This window comes from Saccostrea echinata, unplaced genomic scaffold (assembly GCF_033153115.1).
Source record: "Saccostrea echinata isolate AGI-Se365-2 ecotype Australia unplaced genomic scaffold, CSIRO_AGI_Sech_v1 ptg000027l, whole genome shotgun sequence".
Classification (NCBI taxonomy): domain Eukaryota; kingdom Metazoa; phylum Mollusca; class Bivalvia; order Ostreida; family Ostreidae; genus Saccostrea; species Saccostrea echinata.
The window spans coordinates 7,678,097-7,704,281 of NW_026889776.1; the positions used below are offsets into that span (position 1 = coordinate 7,678,097).

General features: G+C 34.6%; 1 protein-coding gene across 1 annotated transcript in view; it reads right to left on the reverse strand.

Moving 5' to 3' along the window:
• Positions 1-6,530: 6,530 nt before the first annotated feature.
• The window catches only part of LOC133193156 (selenocysteine insertion sequence-binding protein 2-like), a 57,142-nt gene continuing 37,487 nt past the window's right edge, over positions 6,531-26,185 (reverse strand). The window contains exons 10-17 of the mRNA XM_061329126.1: positions 22,420-22,521; positions 16,869-16,939; positions 16,270-16,325; positions 15,941-16,148; positions 15,581-15,686; positions 11,137-11,251; positions 8,384-8,538; positions 6,531-7,950 (exon numbers count right to left, since the gene is read on the reverse strand). Coding sequence (XP_061185110.1) covers positions 6,628-7,950; positions 8,384-8,538; positions 11,137-11,251; positions 15,581-15,686; positions 15,941-16,148; positions 16,270-16,325; positions 16,869-16,939; positions 22,420-22,521 — 2,136 coding nt within the window. The 3' untranslated portion in view covers positions 6,531-6,627. The remainder of the gene's footprint in view (positions 7,951-8,383; positions 8,539-11,136; positions 11,252-15,580; positions 15,687-15,940; positions 16,149-16,269; positions 16,326-16,868; positions 16,940-22,419; positions 22,522-26,185) is intronic.

Genomic DNA, 26,185 nt, shown 5'->3' on the forward strand with positions numbered 1-26,185 from the left:
CTTTATGGACAACAACTTGAACAAATTTCAATGCACTCAATGCAATATGTTCTCTTTATTAGTTTTATTTCTCTGAATATACATAGCCCTTTTTTGAAGTAAATTATGCCAATTTTAGTTGAAGTTGAAAAAATGAGAAATAGACAGATTCAGGTGTCACTGAATGAAAAGTTTAATGCTTAGTTTAACTGTAAAAAATGAGCTGGTAAATCCATGAAGAGGGGATTTAAAAAAAAAAAACAAGATTCAATCCAAAGATGAGCAGTATATGAACAATAAGTGTTCAAAAGTATGTGTCACCTGTAAAAAATGTTAGAATTCGTTTCCCTTGTACATCACTCTATAAGTCACAATTTCAAGGTTGCAGTCACTTAAAAAACAAGAAGTCTTTGAGCCAATGCTCACTAGTAATACCCCCGCTATGTAGTGAAGTTGTGAATATACACAAGTTCAGTTACCGACAGACACATTGATGAACAGGAAGTTGACATCAGATTCGTACAAAAATGAATCCCACCATATGGCATGCCTCAACAAAGAGTATGCTAAAAATTCATGCATCTGCAATGAGTAGTTGCTGAAAAAACTGCAACAAATATACATATTGTACAGACAGACGGAGGGGTATTCGACTATTCGGATTCGTACAAAAATGAATATCCCATATGGCATGCCTAAACAAAGGGTGTGCTAAAATTTAAAGCATCTGCCATGAGTAGTTGCTGAGAAAACTGCAACAAAAATTTGTTATGTATGGTACGGACAGACTCGCAAATAAACAGGAAGTTGACATCGGATTCATACAAAAATGAATCCCACCATATGGCATGCCTAAACAAAAAGTGTGCTAAAATTTGAAGCACCTGCCATGAGTAGTTGCTGAGAAAATTACGACGAAAAATTTGTTACGGACAGACACACACACACACAGACAGACACCGAAGGGTAAAACAGTATACCCCCTCTCCTTTTGAGCGGGGGTATAAAAATGTTGTTGTACACATTTTTAAGACATAATCCTAATCTTTGGGTTACAGAAAATATGTCAAAATTTACTTTACATAATGTAAACTTGCTCTTACAAAAGCTATTGGCATGCCAAAACAAGAGAGAATTAAATGAGTAGTATTTGACAGCCAGTAGGAGACACAAAAGTGATCCCTCAAGAGTTGCTTTTGACTGAAAAGGCAAAACAAAATGCTAATAATCATTATCACTAAATGGTACCAATAAAGGCACCTGTATCTGTAATGAAGTGGCCTATTTTACAGGCAATGATTCTCAAGCAATCAGGGAATGATCTTTATAGTAAATCAGTATCAACAAGAAGACTTGTCATAAATAAAACATGACAGGAATTATACCTTAATAATGGATGATTGTAATATGTAGGATAACACAGACATGGAGTATATAGGATAAAAACTCACATGATAACATTTTAGCATGAGAAGCATTTCAAAGGGGCATGGACATAGACTTCAAATTTATATTCTTCAAAATTTTTGGTAGAATTTTACGAGTTTACTGCAAGAGCAACAAATTATTAAAAAAAACTTTAAGTTTAAAAACTTCATATTTTATCTGAGAATTAAAAAAGCTATGAATTTCAGGTGTGTTTGATTGTCATACATCCTTCTACTTTCATGAACTAAGATTTATCTTTATTAATCAAGAAAAGTGGGAAATCTGAGGTGTTTAAATAAAAGATGTAAAAAAGAAGAATTAAGGTATGGTTTTAGCTTTATTGTGCCCTAAAAATTTAATGTTTTCAAAAAGTTTTGAAACTTGCTTAAATATTAGTTGAGTATATGACTATAATAAATCAGGAAAGAATATAGCATAATGGAGTACCATTCTGGATATATGACGTCATTAATTTGATGCATTTCTCTATTTTAAACAGAAAAAGCCTCAAAATGACCCATTTTAAGGGTTATTTTCCTTAAGAAAATAGTGTCCACAGCCGTCGCCCACGTTTATTTTTAGAAATGTTGTGTAAAATTCTTTGAAAAATCACATATCTCAAAATCTTTGTGGGCGATGCCTGTGGACAATATTATCTGAAAGAAAATTCCTTTGAAAATTGATGTCTTCTGCAACTTTTTAAGAAAATACGGGAAAATGCACAAGTTTATGACATCACAATCAGCATTTGGAAGGTCATGTGAGAAAAATGATTTGTATGATCGTTCTGCATGGAATTTCAATAATTCAAAAAGCATGAGTTTTAATTTTTTACATCACTTTTATTTTTAAGAAAAACACAGGGCAAGATTTGTATTGAAACCGTACCTTGTTCTTTAATCAAGAAAAGTCAAAAAAGAAATGTAAGAAAACAAAACCAACACATCAGTGTTCAGTGATGTGAGCAATGTCAGCAAATCAAACTCCCCCAGTAAAACATAAACAATAACAGAGGTGTTTAACCCATTCTGTAGTTTTCAGTAATTCAAATGATTTCTGTCCGCATTTTGAGCTTGTAATCAGTGAGGCCATTCCAAGTTTTTCCATCTTTAGCATCCGCATGCGCCTTGGTTTGTGACACCGCATATCAGTAAAAACAAACCAAATCAGGAGTCCTGATATTTGTCAAAATCTTTGAATTCTGTCAAGTTCTTTAAATATTTCTCTACAGTATGTCATATTGCGTATATTTTAAGCATTTAATATCTTGAAATTTACCAATTAAATTACTAAACAAAAGATCTTTCTATGAGAAAAATAGATTCATGAAATCAAATCCTTTGAATGATGTCATTTTTATTACTGTAAAGTCTGTTTTATTTGTTGGCTTTTGTGTGTGTGTGTGTTGTTTTTTTTTTTTTTTTTTTGAATAGGTAGGTAGGTTTTTGAATGATGAGTGGATGCTAAACAGAGAAAAAACTTGGAATGGCCTAATTTCATGTTGGCAATGCCTTAAATATCTTATGTACATTTGATAACTTTTGGATGAGAATGATTTATTTCATTGTTACGTTTTTATCTGTTTTGTCAGCATATATCATACATAAATGGCACTTGCCAGAAAAATCAGTGTTCCTTTCATTGCATAAGCATTAATATTAGTACACAGAAAAAAATAAAATTTGGAGCATAACCAAAAAACATAATAACCAGGTAAATCTGTAATCAATATTTTGAAACTAAAATCTGGGATATAATTATATGAAATTTCCATAATAGTACACAGCTCTGCAATAACAGAGCTAGTGCCAATGTTTACAAACACAGTTGTTTGCTGTAAGGTTATGAAGAATACTGTTGTCCTTTAGTATTGAACTGAAGCTATTTTTCAGATAAAACAAGATGTGTTTGTGAAACAGTGATGCCCCCGTATGGCAACTTATAGCAAAGGTTAAACTTTCTCAAATACAAATCAAATATGTTGGTACCCACAGTAGGGTCTTGTCTCGAGAAATATACCAGTGAAATATGAAAGTTCTAACAGCAAACATTGAATAGATATGGAAAAGGTTAAAGTTTTTCAAAAATTAAGTCAAACAAGGTCAAATGGTCAAAATTAATGGTATCCAAGGAAAGGCCTTCTCATGTGAAATATGAAAGATGTAGCACCAATCGTTCAAAAGTTATGGCCAAGTTTTTCAAAAGTAGGTCAAACTCCAAGGTCAAAGGATTACAATTGTTGGTATCCAAAGGAAGGCCTTGTCACAAGGAATAGACATTTTAAGAGCCATTCTCTGTAATGATGAACTTTTATATAGGAGCTGTGGCATGCATAGTCTCAGAATTTCTCCAAATTCTCTATGATAAAAGTCTTTGATGCCGTAAACTAAAATCAGGCAAAAATCAGTTGCTACATGTCATGGTTACCATAGCAACATGTCCTAAAGTTTGATTGATTGTATGTTGTTTTACGTCCCATTCGAGAATTTTTCACTCATATAGAGACGTCACCATATACCGTTGAAGGTCTTCAAATTTTGACCTTTACTCGGCACTCAGGGCCATTGAGCAGTGAGGGATCTTTATCGTGCCAATGCCTGCCGTGACACGGGGCCTCGGTTTTTAAGGTCTCATCCGAAAGACCCGCAACTTTCACTTCAAAGTGCCGAGCGCATGCCGAAGGAACAGTTGCTACCCATTTTTTATCGACTTAGGTCAGTCGCAGCCGAGATTCGAACTCACGACCTCCCGATCACAGAGCGAGTGCTCTACCGACTGAGCTTGAAAAATGGCATTTTTCAACATGTTCAGAGTCCCACAGTTAACGTTTGCAGCAAAGTAAACAAGTGGCAATGACTATTTCTGAATGTTGAAGTCCTGATGTCTTAAATGCATGATAAACATGCTTGGTAAATCAACTGTTACATATGTTACTATGGAAACAAAGTATTCAAAAGTAATAATTTTGTTCATTTAATTTTATACAGTCGTACACTTAAGAATAAAAACAATTATAGGTTAAAATGCAAGCAAATAATAGACAAGAGATCCATGTAACATATACCAAGGATGAAATATGATATTTCTTGTAGGTTGGCAATGGTTGCCATGGTTTTAATACCACAAAGGGATTTTAAATTTACTTTCTTGGTGTTTTAATCTTATCCTATCTTTTTAAAAAACATATTTCTTTATAACTGATGATCAATTTTTAAAGGTGTTGGTGTTACCCTAATTTTCACATTTCAAAAAAATCAAATTCAATTCTTTAAATAGAGCGTTGCTATGGAAATTAACCGAAAAAATATGCATAAAATTCTGAAAAATATTCTGTTTCCTTGGATATGTACCCTTGTATGTAGATTCCCAAAACTTTTATGATTGATATACATGAACAACTAACCTGACTTTCAATTTTGACCACCACTCAATCTCTAACTGAATGCAAAAAGCTGGCACATAGGATTTAATATTGATATAAAATTAATTAAATCGAACATTTTCTACCAGATAAGTACTATTCAAGGTGAGTAAAATAATGTGTTTCTTGATTAAAAGGTAAGTAAATTCCTAAAGCAGCAAAAAATATCACTTTAAACAACTGGTATGTTGTTTCCATGGTTACACTGGAAAGTAACAATTAATCGCAATTTTTCTTATGTTGTCTGTGTTGCAAGGTCCTAAGGATGTATATGTGCCAGTCATGAATTTTATTGTTTTTCCTCAAGACAGTAGCATTAACCCAATCTTCGCAACAGATTCTGCATGGTCACACTGTGTTACCATGGCTACCATGAAAGTTATTTTTAGAATGATATTGCCAATACCTTATTACCTAAGGTCAAATAGTTTTATTGTTTCTCTTTGGTTGTTGATTGGGTTTGATTATGTAACACCTATCATTAATGAATATTGAGCATTTTTCATCATTTTTCAGCATTTAAAATGTATTCCAAATGTATCCATGGTTACCACTTACTTAGAGATAAATTCTAAATAGTTTCTTTATAGCATAATTGGCAACAAGGTGTCATGTTTTTGTGAGAAAGATTTGTTTGTTTTTCTTAGTCTTTATTAAGGCTTAAGAAAGATTCAAAGTAGCTGAAAATTTCAATTTTCCAACTTTTCTTGCTGTTACCATGGCAACTAAAGACACATAGCAACGAAATTTTATTTGATATACAATTTTTGTGTCAAGTTGAAATAATGGGCAAAGTTTCATCAAAATTGGTGACCATTTGTGGCAGAGAAGTTTAAGTGGTTACAAAGAATCGCTATTAAATATGAAAGCCCTAGCACCAACTGTTCAAAAGTTATAGACAAGGTTAAAGTTTTCCAAAAGTAGGTCAAACTCCAAGGTTGAGGTCAAAGGGTCAAAGTTGTTGGTATCCAAAGGAAGGTTTTATCACAAGGATTACATATGTGACGTATAAAAGCCCTAGCACCAACCATTCAAAAGTTATTGCAAAGGTTAAAGTTTTTCAAAAGTAAGTCAAACTCCTAGGTCAAGATCAAAAGGTCAAAGTTGTTGGTAACCACAGGTAGGTCTTGTCACAAGGATTATATTTGTGAAATATGAATGCACCAGCACCAACCATCCAAAAATTTATGGCCAAGGTTAAAGTTTTTTAACAGTAGGTCAAACTCCTAGGTCAAGGTCAAAGTTGTTGGTATCCAAAGGAAGGTCTTGTCACAAGGCATACACATGTGAAGTAAGAAAGTCCTAGCACCAATTGTTCAAAAGTTATGGCCAAGGTTAAAGTTTGGTAAAATTTTGCAAAACTGGGTAAAACTCCAAGGTCAAAAGGTCAAACATGATGGTACCAAATGAAAGGTCTTGTCACAAGGAATACACATGTGAAATATGAAAGCCATAGCTCTAACCAACAAAAGTTATGGGCAATGTTAAAGTTTTTGCAGACAAACAGACAGACAGACAGACGAACAGGGCAAAAACTATACATCCCCGAATCTTCGATACCGGGGCATAGAAATTCTAAATTGTAAACAAAATGATGATGCAAGTGTGTCCATACCCCTTTTCTAAAGAGTATGTTCACATACATGTATTTCTATTACCATGGTAAAAATACTCCAGATTTTAGTAGACTTTAAGCCTATACTTAAATCAAAAAGATCTTCCTTAGTTAAAGAATGCTTCATTTCTGTGATAGATAGCAGTTAAAGTAATGAGAGTTGTTTAGTGACCACTGTCCAGTGTCAGGACAGTAGCCCTGTTGTCTGACCACTTGTTATAAACTCTTGGTTATCAGTTTCTGCTGAAGTATTCAGCACCTTCTCGTTTTCATGGCACATAACAAGCTCTTTATCCCCAGGGTCTGATTCACATGGTTTCTTTTCACTCTTGGGGTCTGATTCACATGGCATCATACCATTCTTGGGGTCTGATTCACATTTTTTTTCATTCTTGGGGTCTGATTCACATTTCTTTTCATTCTTGAGGTCTGATTCACATTTCTTTTCACTCTTGGGGTCTGATTCACATTTCTTTTCACTCTTGGGGTCTGTTTCACATTGTGTCTTTTCACTCTTGGGGTCCGATTCACATGGTGTCTTTTCACCTTTAGGTTCTGCCTCATATGGTGTCTTGTCACCTGCCACATCAATCCCACATGACGTCTTATCACCCTTGGGGTCTGTCCCACATATTGCCTTATCACATTGGATATTACTTCTGTCAGATGATAGATTGAGTTCATCTACAGTATCCTCCTCACTGCTGTCACCCTCGCTGGATGTCTCCGAATTTTCCTGCAGTTGACGGAGGTCCTCTAAGCGGGACTTGGTTTGATCCACCCAGTTCTGGATTCTTTCTGAGTCTATCACCTTCCCTCGCTGCAGTGTGTTACTAGGACTTTCTGTACTTTTTGGTGTCCCATGTCTTGATCTTTCACCAGGGTCAGCCAGAAGAGTGGAGCTACCATCACCGAGTGTACGAGATGAATGTGTGGAAATAGCATCACAGTTATCAACTGTTCGTCCTGAGTTCTGAGACAGGATGTCAGTACTTAAGTCATACGTACTGCTGTGAATGGAGTCTATATGAGGCAAGGCTTTCATTGTATCCTCCTCTGATGATGGATCGCTGTCTGATGAACCTTCGTCATGGTGATGACCTTTAGTGACTCCTTCCTCTGTGTCTGCTTCATTACCCTCGTCAACATCCAGCTGAGGATAAATGAGTCTCATCTGTGACTCGTATGCTGCCTGTATGGACTCGCGACTGATCGAGGGAGGAGGATTGTTCTTGGTTCTAGGAAGTTCATATCCTGCCGAGTCTGTTTCTGGCTCAGAATGCGGATAATTCTCTGATATAGGCTCAGACAGCAAACTGCTGGTAAAGCTGAGTACACTGGCTCCTGAGGGAGTCCTGGAGTGTCCCATGTGAGCATAGATATGAGGGACAGCAGCAGCAGCTCCCAAGGTGGGATAATCCCTGATTTCTCGCTCTATTACATTAACCATTTCCTTGTAAGACTGTCTAGCCTGTTCTGATAGTTCCATCAGGTTATGGAAGTTTTCCTTTGTAAAACAAAAAATTATTAATACATTACTACAATAAATATCATTGATAAGTATTGGCTATCTTACAGTGCAATATTCTGTACATGTCTTTTTGATTACAAGTGTAATCCACTATTTGTTCATTAAAACATAATATACAATTGAACTTCGGTATCTCGAACACCAATATCTCGAATATCATGGATATGTCGAAGTGATTTTGAAGTCCCAACCACTTATTCTTTAAGTATTTTACCCTCGCTATCTTGAATCCTTGGATATCTCAAAGTTTTTTCTAGGTCCCATGGAGTTCGAGATAATGAGGTTTGAATGTATATAACATTGAAGTGTACACTTTCAGGTATACTTTATAGATTTCAGGTGACACCTTTCTGGTGGCTCCAAACAGAAGGACAGATGTGAATGTGACTTATGTGTACTATAGACTTGCCTCAGTTCCACTGTAATTAAAGATTCCAACAACACTGACGGGAACCAGCTTAGCACATGCTCTACCAAGAGCACGTCGTCCCAAGGCAAACACAAACGGAACATTCTGATCATTGCACAAGTTCAAAATGTTGTTTAATGCATCATCCAGTCCACCTGTTAACAAAATAAATATACAACTAATATCTGAGATATAAAATTATTAAGGGCAATCACAGTTCTATATACTTTACTAAAAAGACATAAAGACTGGGGAGTTTGCATTGTGAAACTGATTACTCTAAAGACAGAAATCTATAGTGGTTCAGTACATTTCTCTAAATGTAGCATACATTTAAAAGTGCTATAGCATTTTCATTTAATTAGACAATGTTTGAAAAAATTCTTTACATAAGGACTCTTAACTGTGCATCGGATCAGCTGATCATTAGAGCCACTATACTGGGATAGACAAACTTTCAGATTCACCTGCCCAAAGGGCAAGTGATCTCAAACTTTTACTTGTCCAAATGAAAAACTTGGTTGCCAAAAATTAGATAAGAAGAAAATAAGAAGAAAACTCAATTTATAAAATAAGAAAATAAGAAAATAAGAAGAAAACTCAATTTATTACTGTAAACTTGTAAGTATTATGATAAGAAAAAGTGTGACCAGATACTCTACATAAATTGGGCACCTTGAGCTACTTGAAAAAAATTTCAAGGCCACATTGGTACATATATACCACTGTCCTTGTCAATTTATCCTGTAAACATGTACTGCAATGCAGCAATTACCTGAAAACCCTCTTTTTCTATTATAATAAAATTCATATTTTTAAAAATTATATTTGATAACTGTGAAGCAATACTGATGAAGATAATTGCTATGAAACATACATATCTTGATCAGGATATGTTGTCTTACTTCTGTGAATAAATAAATGAATATCTACATGTAAGTTCAAAGTTTTAAGCATATATACCATGAAAGAAAACAGAATAACAAACCCAATTTTTAAATGAACTGTATTATCTAGAAATGCTACCAGGGGATTCTGAATGCAACAAGAGGCCCAAGGGCCTTGAATCGCTCTTCTGATAAACTGTACAACCTACCACTTCTACCTGAAGCCTCAAAGTATTTTGTATATTTAGATAAACCCTTGAAATTCCAATTCACATTCTGAGAACCCAAGATGATTCTAAGCCAACTAGTACCTGAGAGTTGGTCAGGTGACCTACTTATCATTTGTCATTCTCTGAGGACCCATCAACTAAGTTTGATGATTCTAAACCAATTAATATCTAAAATATCTTTTAAAATTATAGCCATAAAATTTTATAAGTAGGTCAAAGTGACCTACTTTTCAGTTGTTGTACTCCAAGGACCCAAGATGCATCAACTGACAAAGTTTGATGATTCTAAGCCACATAGTAGAAATATTCAATTAAAACCATAAATTTTCAAAAGTAGGTCACGGTGACCTACTTTTCAGTCGACCTACTCCGAAGACCCAAGATGCATCAACTGACAAAGTTTGATGATTCTGAGCCAATAAGTACCCGAAATATTCAATTAAAGCCATAAATTTTCAAAAGTAGGTCATGGTGACCTACTTTTCAGTCGACCTACTCCAAAGACCCACAATGCATCAACTGACAAAGTTTGATGATTCTAAGACAATTAGTACCTGAAATATTTAATTAAAGCCATAAATTTTCAAAAGTAGGTCACTGTGACCTACTTTTCAGTTGACCTTCTCTGAAGATCCAAGATGCATCAACTGAGAAAGTTTGATGATTCTAAGCCAATTAGTGCCTGAAATATTTAATTAAAGCCATAAATTTTCAAAAGTAGGTCAGGGTTGATGTACTTCGAGGACCCAAGATGCATCAACTGACAAAGTTTGATGATCATAGACCTTAAATTGTTCAAAATATGCCTCTAAATCATTTTGAAAAAGAATGGCCGCTAAATTTAAAAAGTAGGTCACCATGACCTACTTTTGAGTCAACATGATATGAGGTCCCTAGATGCATCAACTGACAAGATTTGATGATCCTAGTCCTTATAGTAAGCAAAATATCAACATTTTAATAAAATGTAATTTTTGGTCAACTTTGAAGTGACCTAGAGACCACGCCCTTTGCCCCAGGGTAAATCCCCGTGCAAATTTTAATCTACAACATATATCCTCATCCTTTTGTGCAAGTTTGGTGATAATCTGCCCAGTGGTTCTTGAGAAGAAGATTTTTTAGCAACCAGTACTTTTGTTTCTATTTTCCTAATTATCTCCCCTTATTAAAGGGTCACAACCCTAGTTTTAGTATAAAAGGGAGCCCTTGGGCCAAGGATACCCTGTGACAAATTTGACAATAATTGGCCAAGGGGTTCTTGAGTTATGGTGCATATTCTAAAAAGTTTGCGCACAGCACACAAATAGCGATAGCATTAGCTCTTTGAGCCTTTGGCTCAGAAGAGCTAAAAACAATGTCAGTCATGTATCTGATGGAAATCAAATCTTCTATTTATTGTTTTATTTTAAAATTAATGTAAGCTAGATAACGATCTACATTTCTATCAGAATATCTATCGTTGCCCAATCAAACAAGTAAGTTGACAGTTTCACTTGCCAGAACTGAGAATTTACTTGCCCTGGGCAATCAGATAACTGTTAATGTTGATCCCTGTCATATTGAATTAATAAGAAAATGCACAATTGTAATTGATATGTAATTAAATATTGAATGTCCACACATTACAATACAGAACCTTTGGACTGAATTTTCTCCAGATTTGGGGAAATGATGACTAGCTTTATTTTGCTCAATTTCAGGTGCTTGGTAACTTCCCTCAGACCTAGAACTATTCTTCTCTTGGTTTTAGCCTACAAATAAATAAATACTCAAAAACTTAGGTGAAGTTAAATATACAGCTACAAAGGGCAATTTTTCACAGCTTACCGTTCGTCGCGAATTTGTTACATAGGCGTATCTCATTAATTCAACCTTATAATAATGAACTTCAAATACATGTATTATCAATTTATTTAAACTTAAATTGATTTGAAACATAAACACATACTAATTTATACAGCTAGTATGTAAACATATAAAAAATAATTTTAAAATGCATCTTCATGATCTTCATAGGATAAATATGTTACTTTCTTCCTCTTTTTCAATTATGTTCTATTCCTATATTCCCTATTTTCAATAATAGCACAATACATGTAATTCACATAAACTAGCTGCTCTTTCACATTATTGCAGTACATGTAGAGCTACAATAGGGACCTATATACTATATAGGTCCCTGTCTACTGTACTGACTGAGTCTGTTTTTGGCAAATGCAGAAAACAAATATACAGCATTTGAAAGTCATTTAATATTAAACTTACAATTTAAAGCCAATATCTGTTTTGCTTGTTTATCAAATTAATTGGTCATGTTGGTGTAATGATTAATTAATTAATTAAATTAAAAAGATTTTAAACTTCTGCAATGAAATGGAACACAGTTACATATTATCTGTAATCATTTCAATTCCTTCCAGAGTGTCAAAAATCATAGAAGAAAATAGTTGAATATTAATACTTGTTTATATTTTCAGACAAAAGACGACAATTTATAAATAGAATTGAAGGTAAACGTTTATGCTACTTTCACTTTGTGATTTATTTTTAAAACGATACTTGTTTTATATTAAAAACAGATAGCTTGGACATTCTTAAAGTATTTCAGCTTTTAACCCCTATTCAGATTCTCAAGTGATCAGAGTAATTGCCTAATCACATGTAATTGAAAGAGGGCACCTGTACAGTGTATAGGCAGTGGCGTAGCTAGCAAATATTTACTGTATTCAAAAATGGCAAGGGGTCTGGGGGCCGCCCTGAGGCCCCTAGTGGTCCAGGGGAGGGCCTGGTGGGGGCCCAGGGGGCAAAGCCCCCAGAAGCTCATTGAATTTAACAGTTTTTAATCAAAAGATTACCTTGAAATATTCTATTTTTTACCACCCTGGTTCAACTAAATATTAACAAAAAATTACCCAGTTTTGACTATACTTACAGCTCCACAAAATCCTTTTCTGCTTATCATGAATAAAGACATTACTAAATACAAGAGGCCCATGGGCCTTGAATCGCTCTTCTGATAAACTGTACAACCTATCACTTCTATTTGAAGCCTCGAAGTATCCTGTATATTTAGATAAACCCTTGAAATTCCAATTCACACTCTGAGAACCCAAGATGATTCTAAGCCAATTAGTACCTGAGAGTTGGTCATGGTGACCTACTTATCACTTGTCATTCTCTGAAGACCCATCAACTAAGTTTGATGATTCTAAGCCAATTAATACCTAAATTTTTTTTTAAAATTATAACCATAAAATTTTATAAGTAGGTCAAAGTGACCTACTTTTCAATTGTTTTACTCCAAGGACCCAAGATGCAAAAGTTTGATGATTCTAAGCCAATTAGTACCTGTAATATTTAATTAAAGCCATAAATTTTCAAAAGTAGGTCACCGTGACCTACTTTTCAGTTGCTGTACTCCGAGGACCAAAGATACATCGACTGACAAAGTTTGATGATTCTAGCCAGTAAGTACCCAAAATATTTAATTACAGCCATAAATTTTCAAAAGTAGGTCACGGTGACCTACTTTTCAGTCAACCTACTCCGAGGACCAAAGATGCATCAACTGACAAATTTTGACGATTCTAAGCCAAATAATTCCTGAAAATATTAAATACAGCCATAAAATTTCAAAAGTAGGTCACTGTGACCTACTTTTCAGTTGTTGTACTCCGAGGACCCAAGACGCACCAACTGACAAAGTTTAATGATTCTAAGCCAATTAGTACCCGAAATATTTGACTAAAGCCATAAATTTTCATAAGTAGGTCACCGTGACCTACTTTTCAGTTGTTGTACTCCGAGGACCCATGACGCTTAAACTGACAAAGTTTTATGATTCTAAGCCAATTAGTACCCAAAATATTTTATTAAAGCCATAAATTTTCCGAAAGTATGTCATGGTGACCTACTTTTTAGTCGACCTACTCCGAAGACCCATGAGGCATCAACTGACAAAGTTTGATGATTCTAAGCCAATTAGTACCCGAAATATTTAATTAAAGCCATAAATTTTCAAAAGTAGGTCATGGTGACCTACTTTTTAGTCGACCTACTCTGAAGACCCATGAGGTATCAACTGACAAAGTTTGATGATTCTAAGCCAATTAGTACCTGAAATATTTAATTATAGTCATATAAATTGAAAAGTAGGTCACAGTGACCTACTTTTCAGTTGACCTTTTTGAGGACCCAAGATGCATCAACTTACAAAGTTTTATGATCATAGGACTTAAAATGTCCAAATTATGCCTCTAAAACGCTTTGAAATCGAATGCTTGCAAAGTTCAAAAAGTAGGTCACTGTGACCTACTTTTTAATAAATATGTTTTATGGCCCCAAGATGCATCACCTTACAAGATTTAATGATTCTAAGCCTCCCCGTATTCGAATTAATGACCTTAATTGTTTTAAAAAAGATTAGCCATAAAATTCAAAAAGTAAGTCAAGGTGACCTACTTTTTAGTTGACGTACTTTGAGGACCCAAGATGCATCAACTGACAAAGTTTGATGATCATAGGCCTTAAATTGTTCAAAATATGCCTCTAAATCATTTTGAAAAAGAATGGCCGCTAAATTTAAAAAGTAGGTCACCGTGACCTTCTTTTGAGTCAACATGATATGAGGTCCTTAGATGCACCAACTGACAAGATTTGATGGTTCTAGTCCTTATAGTAAGCAAAATATCAACATTTTAATAAAATGTAATTTTTGGTCAACTTTGAAGTGACCTTGAGACCACGCCCTTTGCCCCAGGGTAAATCCCTGTGCAAATTTTAATCTACAACATATCCTCATCCTTTTGTGTAAGTTTGGTGATAATCTGCCCAGTGGTTCTTGAGAAGAAGATTTTTTAGCAACCAGTACTTTTGTTTCTATTTTCCTAATTATCTCCCCTTGTTAAAGGGTCACAACCCCAGTTTTAGTATAAAAGGGAGCCCTTGGGCCAAGGATACCCTGTGACAAATTTGACAATAATTGGCCAAGGGGTTCTTGAGTTATGGTGCATAAAAATTTAATATCCTCCGTTTGAAATATTGTTATATTTTACTTATCGATTGTTTTGAAATTATAGTACTAGTAAAATGCAGTAAATCTGGGTTTAAAAATTATTAGGGGAATTAGTAAATGGCATATATTATTATTTGCTATTGCTTTGAATTGACAATATTATGAAATTCGTCCTTGAAATACTAAAACCATTACATGAAAGGAGAAGTACACTATATCAAAGATCTTATATAGAAGCTAAAAATATTATAGTTTATATGTAGGGATAAAATAAATCTTTTTTTTTAATTCTAAAACCTATTTTATTTTGATCTATTATAATAATTGAACTTTTGACATCTTTAGAAAATAAATATATATTTAATTATTTTTGTTGAAAAATTTGTGTATTCATTTGTGTTGTTGTGTCAAGGGTGCTACGCCACTAATAGGTACCGTAATGTGAGTTTCTTTGCATAATCGTCCATGGCAGGAGGTGTGAATTGCTGATTGTCCTTAGGTAATCTGCTTTGGAACACACTAATGATTCTAATGAGGGAAAAGGACAGTCAGAATGATAAGGGGCACTAACAGGGAATACAGGGGCGCCTGTGGGGGGCACATGGACGCACTGTGTTGAGAGCGGGGTGCGGCGCCCCTCCATTTCCCCCTAGCTGGAACACTGAGCTAAGTCCAGTTACACTGTACATGTATGCTTCATTTTCTAGCTAGTAACTCCAAATGTCTGTAAATGATTTGATGTAAAAAAGATATTTCCCGTTTATAAAATATTTTTTAACCATGCTGATTTATTTGCATATGAGCTGTGGTACAATACCTAGTTCATGAAAATGAATACACAGAAATACAGCCAATTTGCATGTGTCAATCGAAAGGACTACTGGACTTTAAACAAGTGTATATATAACTAAACCTTCTACTACATTGTTTTAGCATCAATTATAAAGAGATGTTATTTCTAATGGCATTAGTCACTATTGATATGCCCCCTCCCCTTTCATAGCTACTAGAGTCAGTTTCTACAGATATGTAATCACCCTCTTACAGTATTGGTTTATATGTGTACCTTGACAGGGTCCTTGTGGTACATTCTGTCCTGGAAGCGGACCAGGTCCTGTAAGAGATGGGTACAGCAGCTGTCTATGTCCTTATTTAGTACCTGGTTACAGTACCTGTAATAGATACACAGAAACAGGTAGCTTACAGTCCCACATTGTCATTTAAAGAAAAAAAAACATTTACAAGACTATAAAAGTCAGATGAGAAATGTTATACAAGTTACAGATATGTAGAAAACCTATCATACCCAATGTCTGTAGGCCATGAATGGTGATGTAACTAAATTAATATTATTCATCATTGTACATACAATAAAAGGGTTTAAATTCTGTTAATATACCATATAACATTATTATTTTACACTTACTCTCGGAATCTCCTGCTGTGGATCTTCATGCGGACCTCTTTGCCAATGGTCCCTGCTATAGGGCTGTTAACCTCGGAGCTTTGTGGGCTGACACCGGGGGACAGGGGGCTCATACTGATGGGGGAGGTTTGGCTGATAGGAGACAGGTCATTACTGGCAGGGGTCCCTGTACCGGTGTAATCCACCACTGATCCTTTGGAACTGAATGCTGTAAATACAAATATTTCACTGCAGTCACATGTATGTCTCCATGTAAAACTCTTATGAAGAACTTCATTGATAATTCTAGTACTAAATATCTGGTGAATAATGGGAAATATAAATCTCACCATCTTGTGACAGGTCACTCTCATTCCCTGAAACTACTCCAATACCCAGAGAAACACTAAACAGAAAGAAACACAGTGTAAAACAAGACACAATCATGAACATAGTTATTTCCTATGTAGCTTGTAACATGAGCTTTGATAATGGTTACAAAGTCGGGTGTAAATTTCCATACACCCAACTTGAGCCGGGTGTAACAAAAACGTGACATCACAATGCATAGTTTCTCTATGATAAAAAGCAAATAACATGACGTCACATTGCACTGTAGGACGTAGAAAATCTTATCGATGGCTTGAAACACAGTTGGTTGGACTTGTTTACGAAGAACTTATTTGGGTACATAGGAAATAAATTTGATATCCAGGTCCAATCAAGGGTGTATGGGGATTTACCCCAGGTTGTATTCCATACACCCTTCAGCCTTCGGCCTCAGGGTGTATGGAATAAAACCCGGGGTAAATTCCCATACACCCTTGATTGGACCTGGATAACTAATAGAATCACAGGCCATGGCTAATTATAGTTCCCATATGAATTACTTTTATCATCCCTATATAAATGCCTTATGCTTAGGATAGCAACATCGCCTACTGCTTACCCATTATTAGCAGATTCAGCATCATCTAGAAGCCTCATTTTCTTCTTCTCCTCTCTCTCTTTCAGGATAACCTGTAATTAAATGATAGAAAATTCAATCAAACACTCTAATAAAACATTCAAACTGCTGATCAATCTGAGAAATGTAAATTCCTGATTATACAGCCTACTATGGAACTTCAGGGGACCACAGAAAAATGTTCAATACATCCAAAGTTCAATGTAGCCAAAAATGTAGTCATTTAAGAAATAAATAACAAGTTTAAAAACTTCAATGGGAAATGAAGTGGGTCGGTCATGTGATCAAATCCTGTGAAGCCAAAGGCCTTCTCAGAAGATTTGATCACGTACCGATCCACTTCATTTCCCAGTGAAGTTTTTAAACTTGTTATTTATTACTTATATATATACATTTGAGATGAACAATCTAATGTAAATGTTGTACTAACTGTCCTTTGTAGATTTTTACAGAATTATGCAAGGTGTAAATCTTCGTGAAAGGTGATTACACTTCAAATTCTTATGGCAAAGGATTCTGTTTTGAAGGGAATCTTTTGTGAAAGGCTACTTGTGATCATTTATAGTGAGCATATTGTTGTCTGATAATTTTTGTATTCGTGAGAACCAATATTTATGTTGAAAAGGCACAAGAATTAGGTACGATGTTTGATTATAAAAAGTTGGAGGAATTTCAGTTGGAAAGGTATGGATGGAGACATTAGTACTAGTCCGAGCCAGTTAACCTGAAATCAAGCTTAATTACTTTATTAAATTTGACCAAAAACATTATATCTACAATTTTAGTAAGGCATATTCATTATGATGTAGACACAGAGACACTGGCAACAGCTGACATTGTTCAGACATCGCTCTCGATGATGGACGTGTGCTTACCGAAATGTTTGTGGCATGTATTCACTGATATTTTCCAGCAGACTACGCGGGTTATGTATTTTTTCTGCAACAACTGCAACATTAATTCCCGTACTAACAACCAAAGAAAGCATTTTATTGTTTAATTTCCAGCAGATTTGCAAATTTATTGTGAGTAAAATTTAATGAAGAAAAATTTATTGAATACCATTCAGAGTTTATGAAGAAGATAAAACAAAAGGTCTACAGGAAAAATAAGGATAAACGATGAGACCGTGCAGGCTGACATAAAACTTAAAATACATAGTTTTATTCTCTATATAAAATCTCCAAAGAACTGGATGAAATACTTGTTAAAATTTTAAATAAAATGATTATTAATTTACTTGCATATTTTGTACATTTTTTGTATATGAAATGTATGCTATAATTGCTATGTAGAGCAAGTCATTTTATGTAGATATTATTGCGCTGTGTGATTACGTCACATAATGACCTATGACCTTTAAAAAACTTCATACAGGTATGAAGATATTTGCTTTCTACATGTTTATACAATAGAGAGACACCAGAAATATATATATACACATTTAAACATGCATTCTATACACATGTGTATTTATTATTTTTTTTTAATATAACCACACGTTTTAACAAAACATTTACATGTAAAATGCATGGGTATTTGATTTTTCTCTTTACTTTTCACAAAATTGTTAATAAAAACAAAGTTTGCTATAGATGTTTTGTTTTAACTCTAAGTGTCAATGAGCCATTCAATGTTCCTTAGCTGTTTAAATGTGTTTGCAGCAGCTTACATCACATTACTGAATGCAGTATATAAATTTTATAACACCAGATTGTTCATTTCATAATCACTCTTCACTGTCTTTTAAACTGTCCAGATATTTTTCAACAATAACATTGTCATTCAGGGTTTTGATACATATTCTACATAAATATTATCTTCCATTGAAATGTCAGATGAAACAACACAGGAAAACTCAAGTTTCAACAAATCAGTTCCTTGTATAAACAAATACATGTATGTAACCTGTTCTTTATGTATGATGAGTGGTGGCAACAGGATTTCAATACAACCGTTACAAAAACAAAAGCAATAATTCAACAAGAGGCCCAAGGACCTTGAATCACTCTTCTGATAAACTGTACAACCTATCACTTCTATTTGAAGCCTTTAAGTATCCTGTATATTTAGATAAAGCTTTGCAATTCCAAAGGTAGGTCATCATGACCTACATTTTAGATGAAACACTCTGAGAACCCAAGATGATTCTAAGCCAATTAATACCTGAGAGTAGGTCATGGTGACCTACTTATCACTTGTCATTCTCTGAGGACCCAAGATGCATCAACTAAGTTTGATGATTCTAGGCGAATTAATACCCTAAAATAATTTTCAAAATTATATCCATAAAATTTCAAAAGTAGGTCACAGTGACTTACTTTTCAGATGACATACTTTGAGGATCCAAGATGCATCAACTGACAAAGTTTGATGATTCTAAGCCAATTAGTACCTGATATATTTAAATAAAACCATAAAATTTCAAAAATAGGTCACAGGGACCTCCTTTTCAGTTGACTAACTCAGCAGACCCAAGCCAATTAATACCTGAAATATTATATTAAAGCCATTAATTTTCAAAAGTAGCTCATGGTGACCTACTTTTCAGTTGACCTACTCCAAAGACCCAAGATGCATCAACTGACAAAGTTTGATGATTCTAAGCCAATTAATACCAAAAATAGTCATATAAATTGAAAAGTAGGTCACGGTGACCTACTTTTCAGACAAACTACTCCGAGGATCCAAGATGCATCAACTGACAAAGTTTGATGATTCTTAGCCAATTAGTACCCGAAATATTTAATTATAGTCATATAAATTGAAAAAGTAGGTCATGGTGACCTACTTTTCAGTCGACCTACTCTGAGGACCCAAGATGCATCAACTGATGAATTTTGATGATTCTAAGCCAAATAGTGCCCAAAATATTTAATTATAGTCATATAAATTGAAAAGTAGGTCAAGGTGACCTACTTTTCAATCAACCTACTCCGAGGATGCATCAACTGACAAATTTTGATGATTCTAAGCCAAATAGTAACCGAAAATATTAAATACAGCCATAAAATTTCAAAGTAGGTCATGGTAACCTACTTTTCAGTTGTCGTACTCCAAGGACCCAAGGTGCATCCACTGACAAAGTTTGATGATTCTAAGCCAATTAGTACCTGAAAATATTTAATTAAAGCCATAAATTTTCAAAAGTAGGTCATGGTGACCTACTTCTCAGTTGTTGTACACCGAAGACCCAAGATGCATCAACTGACAAAGTTTGATGATTCTAAGCCAATTAGTACTCGAAATATTTAATTAAAGTAATAAATTTTCAAAAGCAGGTCACCTACTTTTCAGTCGACCTACTCCAAAGACCCAAGATACATCAATTGACAAAGGTTAATGATTCTCAGCCAATTAGTACCCGCAATATTTAATTATAGTCATATAAATTGAAAAGTAGGTCACGGTGACCTACTTTTCAGTTGACGTTTTTCAAAAACCCAAGATGCATCAACTTACAAAGTTTTATGATCATAGGCCAAAAATGTCCAAAATATGCCTTTAAAACACTTTGAAATCAAATGCTTGCAAAGTTCAAAAAGTAGGTCACTGTGACCTACTTTTTAATAAATATGTTTTATGCCCCAAGATGCATCATCTTACAAGATTTAATGATTCTAAGCCTCCCCGTATTCGAATTAATGACCTTAATTGTTTTAAAAAAGATTAGCCATAAAATTCAAAAAGTAGGTCAAGGTGACCTACTTTTTAGTTGACGTACTTTGAGGACCCAAGATGCATCAACTGACAAAGTTTGATGATCATAGGCCTTAAATTGTTCAAAATATGCCTCTAAATCATTTTGAAAAAGAATGGCCGCTAAATTTAAAAAGTAGGTCACCGTGACCTACTTTTGAGTCAACATGATATGAGGTCCTTAGATGCATCAACTGACAAGATTTGATGGTCCTAGTCCTTATAGTAAGCAAAATATCAACATTTTAATAAAATGTAATTTTTGGTCAACTTTGAAGTGACCTTGAGACCACGCCCTTTGCCCCACGGTAAATCCCTGTGCAAATTTTAATCTATAACATATCCTCATCCTTTTGTGTAAGTTTGGTGATAATCTGCCCAGTGGTTCTTGAGAAGAAGATTTTCTAGCAACCAGTACTTTTGGTTTTATTTATCTAATTATCTCCGTTGTTTAAGGGTCAGAACTAGGGATGTCAATTTAGACAATAATTCATATTCGGATATTCAATGAATGTATTCGAATATATTCGAATATTCGATAAAATAAATAAAATATGTTTTATCTTAAATATGCATCATGGAAGGTTAAGCGTAGGTATACTTATTTTGGAAGTAAAATTGTATGAAGACTTTTGTAGGTGTACAAGAAGAAATTTCATTTGATATTTGTCAATGTTTGAAATAAATAATTGATTTAAATGTAGAAAAGTATAATTTTAACAAATGAAACGTGTATTTATCGTAGCTCCATCTGAGGAACCAGTCGTCATACTAAAGGCAACGGTATACTGTTCAGATTTCAATACGTGTTATGAATTACAATTATCTGTCTTATAAGAGATATGATTATAATCTTTGATACAATGTAAACAAATATTTCCATAGACAATTTTCCTAGTTAATTAACTAATTTCCCCATAATGAATATAAAATTCAGGATTATGTACAACCCGAGATAACCAAGTAATTTACACATTTATTCTGAAATTAAGCCCTTTACAATATTAATTACAGACTAACTCTATCAGACATCCATTCAATTATCAATTAATTTATACTCTTCACGCCTTTTAGACATTCTAAGATTTCATTTTGTTTTCCTCGATTCTAGATCCGATCATATCTAACTAGAAAAAACTATGAAAGTACGTTTTGTATTATACATAAAGCATTATTGTACAATTCTTTAACACCTTACTCAAAACAAAATCTATATAATTTAGTAGATCTATAAGATAAGAAAGTAGTGAAAGAAATCAGGCGATCGAAATTGATCGCTAGTAAATTAAACAGGGATAATCCAAGCACTGTTCTAATCAAAATTCATCAATCACAGTACTTCTTTTTATATATATATATGGAATTTTTCAAATATTCGAATCTTAAATTCATCTTCGAATATCAACTCATCGAATGAATATTCGAAAATTCGTTGCCATCCCTAGTCAGAACCCTAGTTTTAGTATAAACCTGAGCCCTTGGGCCAAGGATACCTGTGACAAATTTGACAATAATTGGCCAAGGGGTTCTTGAGGTATGGCCCATATTCTAAAAAGTTTACAAACACCGCACAAATGGCCATAGCATTAGCTCTTTGAGCCTTTGGCTCAGAAGAGCTAATAAAAATTACTTCAAATAATACGAGATTTTGAATCAAAGAAATATTAATAATCTGATTTGGGATTTATTTTCAGTTCAATACAAGCGATGATTCAATATAAGCAAGTTCAATACAAGTGGAGTAAGCTGTATTCTGTTGTTTTTTTAAAAGAATTTAAAAGCTACAATGTATCTTAAGGACCATTCATGTATTAACTTGTTCCTTTGGGGATACCTTTTTAAGGGAGCTGGGTTTCTTTGCTTTAGGATTTTCTCTCTCCTTGCCTCTCTTCTGGGGTGCTGATGAGTCCAATAAATTGTGTCCAACTCCAGGCTTCTAAAACATTAAAGTTTATACATAACATTTCACAAGATATTTAATACATAAATATAGCCAGATTAAATTTTCAGCTACCATACAAGCAAACAATGCATAGCTAAGTTTGAACCTCTGCCCCACCTGAATAAAGTTTGGAGGTATAATGTAACCATCATGTCTGTCTGTGGACTTTTTTTTCTGGAGCTTAAGTCTAAAACTACTTGTCTGGAGCTTAACTCGAAAACTACTTGTCTGGAGCTTAACTCTAAACAACATTTCCCCCCAAGCTTTGTAAAATATATACCTTTTGAACTTATACGTCTGGTCAGACTGATTTGTTAAAATCATAAAAAAAAAAAAACAATGATTTTATGATGCTTTTATTGTACATAATTTCTGATTTTATTGTTAAGACCGTGGAACATTAACTGGCAAAATTGGAAATATGCAGCTTATGTCATTTTCATCGGTTACAGTCAAAACATTCAATGATAGACAATGAAATGGGCGGGTACAATTCGACACGGACGTCCGTGAAAACATTGGATTGAATTTCTAGTTTGAAATTCAATCCACCTGAGCCATTTTCAAACGCAAAGTGTGAATGTATGCTCCAAAAGACAATTTTTTTCAATTCCCAAAAACCTGTTGTTTGAAATTCATATTTATATGAGTTTTTTAGGCTATAATTTTAAGGACACGTAAAAGTAATAGAAGACAGAGATTATTTTTTCAGGGGACAGTCATATGATTCTAAAAAGGGGGGGGGAGGGGTTAAAAAAATTGTCAAGTCAGATCATGCCTTCATATGACAAGTTATTTTTATTTCTAGGATAATAAGAGCTATTTTCTTTAGTTTTGTCTTCACTGAAAAATGTTTGACAATCAAAAAAAAGGGAAGGGTTGTCCAAACTAAAAAAAAACTTTCCTTTTTATTTTCAATATCGTTCAACCCTCCAACAACCCCCCCCCCCCCAAAAAAAACACGCATATACACATACCTAACAGAAATCAAATATTTGTCCCTTTATATTTCTTTTAAAACATTGGACAGAAATTCTGATTTATATATATTTCAATTAAACCATTCCGAAATTGAAATTATTTGTCTTTTGGGTTAATCAGTAACACCGTGATTCTAGCGTAGCTGAAGTGGATTGAAAATGTATTTCAAACTAGAATTTCAATCCAATGTTTTCTTGGACGTCCGTGCCAAATTGTACCCGCCCATTACATTGTCTGTCATTCATTGTTTTGATTGTAACAGATGGAAATGACGTAAGCTGCATATTTCCAAGTTTGCCAGTTAATGTTCCGCGGTCTTAAATAGGAATGATAGGTATTCAATTCTTGTTTGGACATACTTTTGACACCAAGACCTTGAAAACCAAAGAACTTCATAGGTTCAAATTAGGAATAAAACAGAAGTATCTGACAAGACTGTAGCTCTACTGGTTTGTACTTTTAACAAAGGAAGAGAGAAAAGTAGTACTTGGGGTTGAAACTATGGCAACAGCAATAAATGGAACAATTATCCTTGGGTTAGTCTCTTTTTGTGTCAAGATTTATTGCAATCAGACTAAAATTGTAAGAGTAGTAGCCTTTTGATATAATTTCGCAGAAATTTCTATTTGTAGTAACCATTCATCAAAAAAAAAAAAAATACTACATAGAATTATATATCTTAGTGTAGTCTACTTGTGTGCTAAGTTATATTGAAATCAAACCAAAACTATTGGAGAAGTAGTCTTTTGAAAGTGTATATATTCACAGTAATTTCTATTTTTATTAACCATGGCAACACTGTTCATCAAAATCAAAAAACTGTTTTAAAAAAAATTATGTTTCTTAGTGTATTCTACTTTAATGCCAGGTTCTATTGAAATCAGACCAAACTGTACATGTAGTATGAGTAGCATTTTGAAAGTATTTCACAGAAATTTCAATTTTTTAATAGTACCCATGGCATCACCCTTATAAACTGTCGAAGAAGCAACATTTTGAAAAATTGTTTACAGATGGACAGACAGACTGACAGAAGGAAATGGACACCTTTCTATTGCATAAGCTTTTCTGGTGTGTGATCAGTAGAGCTAAAACAAAAATAAACAAGAGGCCCATGGGCCACAGCACTCACCTGAGTAACCTTGGCCTTGCTGTTTTTCACCTGATCCCCCCCCCCCCCCCGTAGTACTTATTGTGGCCCGGCCCTACCCCCAGGGGTCATGATTTGAACAATTAGAATCTACACTACCCCGGGATGCTACCACATAAGTTTCAGCTTTTCTGGCTCAGTGGTTCTTGAGAAGAAGATTTTTAAAGACTTTTTCTGCATATTTCAACGTAAAACTTGGATTACCTAATGTGGCCCAGCCCTACCCCCGGGGGTCATGATTTGAACAATTTACAATTTACACTACCTCAGGATGCTTCCACATAAGTTTCAGCTTTTCTGGCCCAGTGGTTCTTGAGAAGAAGATTTTTAAAGATTTTTACTACATATTTCAATGTAAAACTTGGATTCTCTATTGTGGCCCCGCCCTACCCCTGGGGGTCATGATTTGAACAATTTACAATCTACACTACCCCAGGATGCTTCCACATAAGTTTTAGCTTTTCTGGCCCAGTGATTCTTGAGAAGAAGATTTTTAAAGATTTTTACTACATATTTCAATGTAAAACTTGGATTCCCTATTGTGGCCCCGCCCTACCCCTGGGGGTCATGATTTGAACAATTTCCAATCTACTCTACCCCAGGATGCTTCCACATAAGTTTCAGCTTTTCTGGCCCAGTGGTTCTTGAGAAGAAAATTTTTAAAGATTTTTACTACATATTTCAATGTAAAACTTGGATTCCCTATTGTGGCCCCGCCCTACCCCCGGGGGTCATGATTTGAACAATTTACAATCTACACTACCCCAGGATGCTTCCACATAAGTTTCAGCTTTTCTGGCCCAGTGGTTCTTGAGAAGAAGATTTTTTAATGACCCAACCCAATTTTTGTATTTTCTTTATTATCTCCCCTTTGAAGGGGACTTAGCCCTTCATTTTAACAATTTACACTCCCCTTCACCCAAGGATACTTTGTACCAAGTTTGGTTAAAATTGGCCCAGTGGTTCTTGAGAAGAAGTCGAAAATGTGAAAAGTTTACAGACCGACGGACAGACAGACGGACGACGGACAACGGGTGATCAGAAAAGCTCACTTGAGCTTTCAGCTCAGGTGAGCTAAAAAAACTTGACCAGAGGTGTGTTTTGGCTCTGTACCAAGGTCATTTTATGCATTGGTCAAATGAACTATACAATTATTGCTTTTTTCAGGTCAATATGATGACAGGGCTTGGTGAAAATTGTTCTTAGAAGGTGGCTAAATCATCATACTGACTGAAAACAAGAGGCCTATGGGCCACAACGCTCACCTGAGTCAATATGGCCCTGCTGTTCTTTGTCAGCAGATTTCTTATTCTATATATTCATACGTAAAGCTTTGATCAACTGTTCTAGGCATAACCTATCCCCAGTTGCCATGTTTTGAATGAAATTGAATCTAAACTTTCTGAGGATGCTTCTATATTCATATTCAACTAATCATGGTTTTGCTGTTCTTGAAACGGAATTTTAAAGATGTCTGCCATCCTACCCTAGGGGGTAGGAAGGGAGGGGGGGTTCAAGATTTGAATA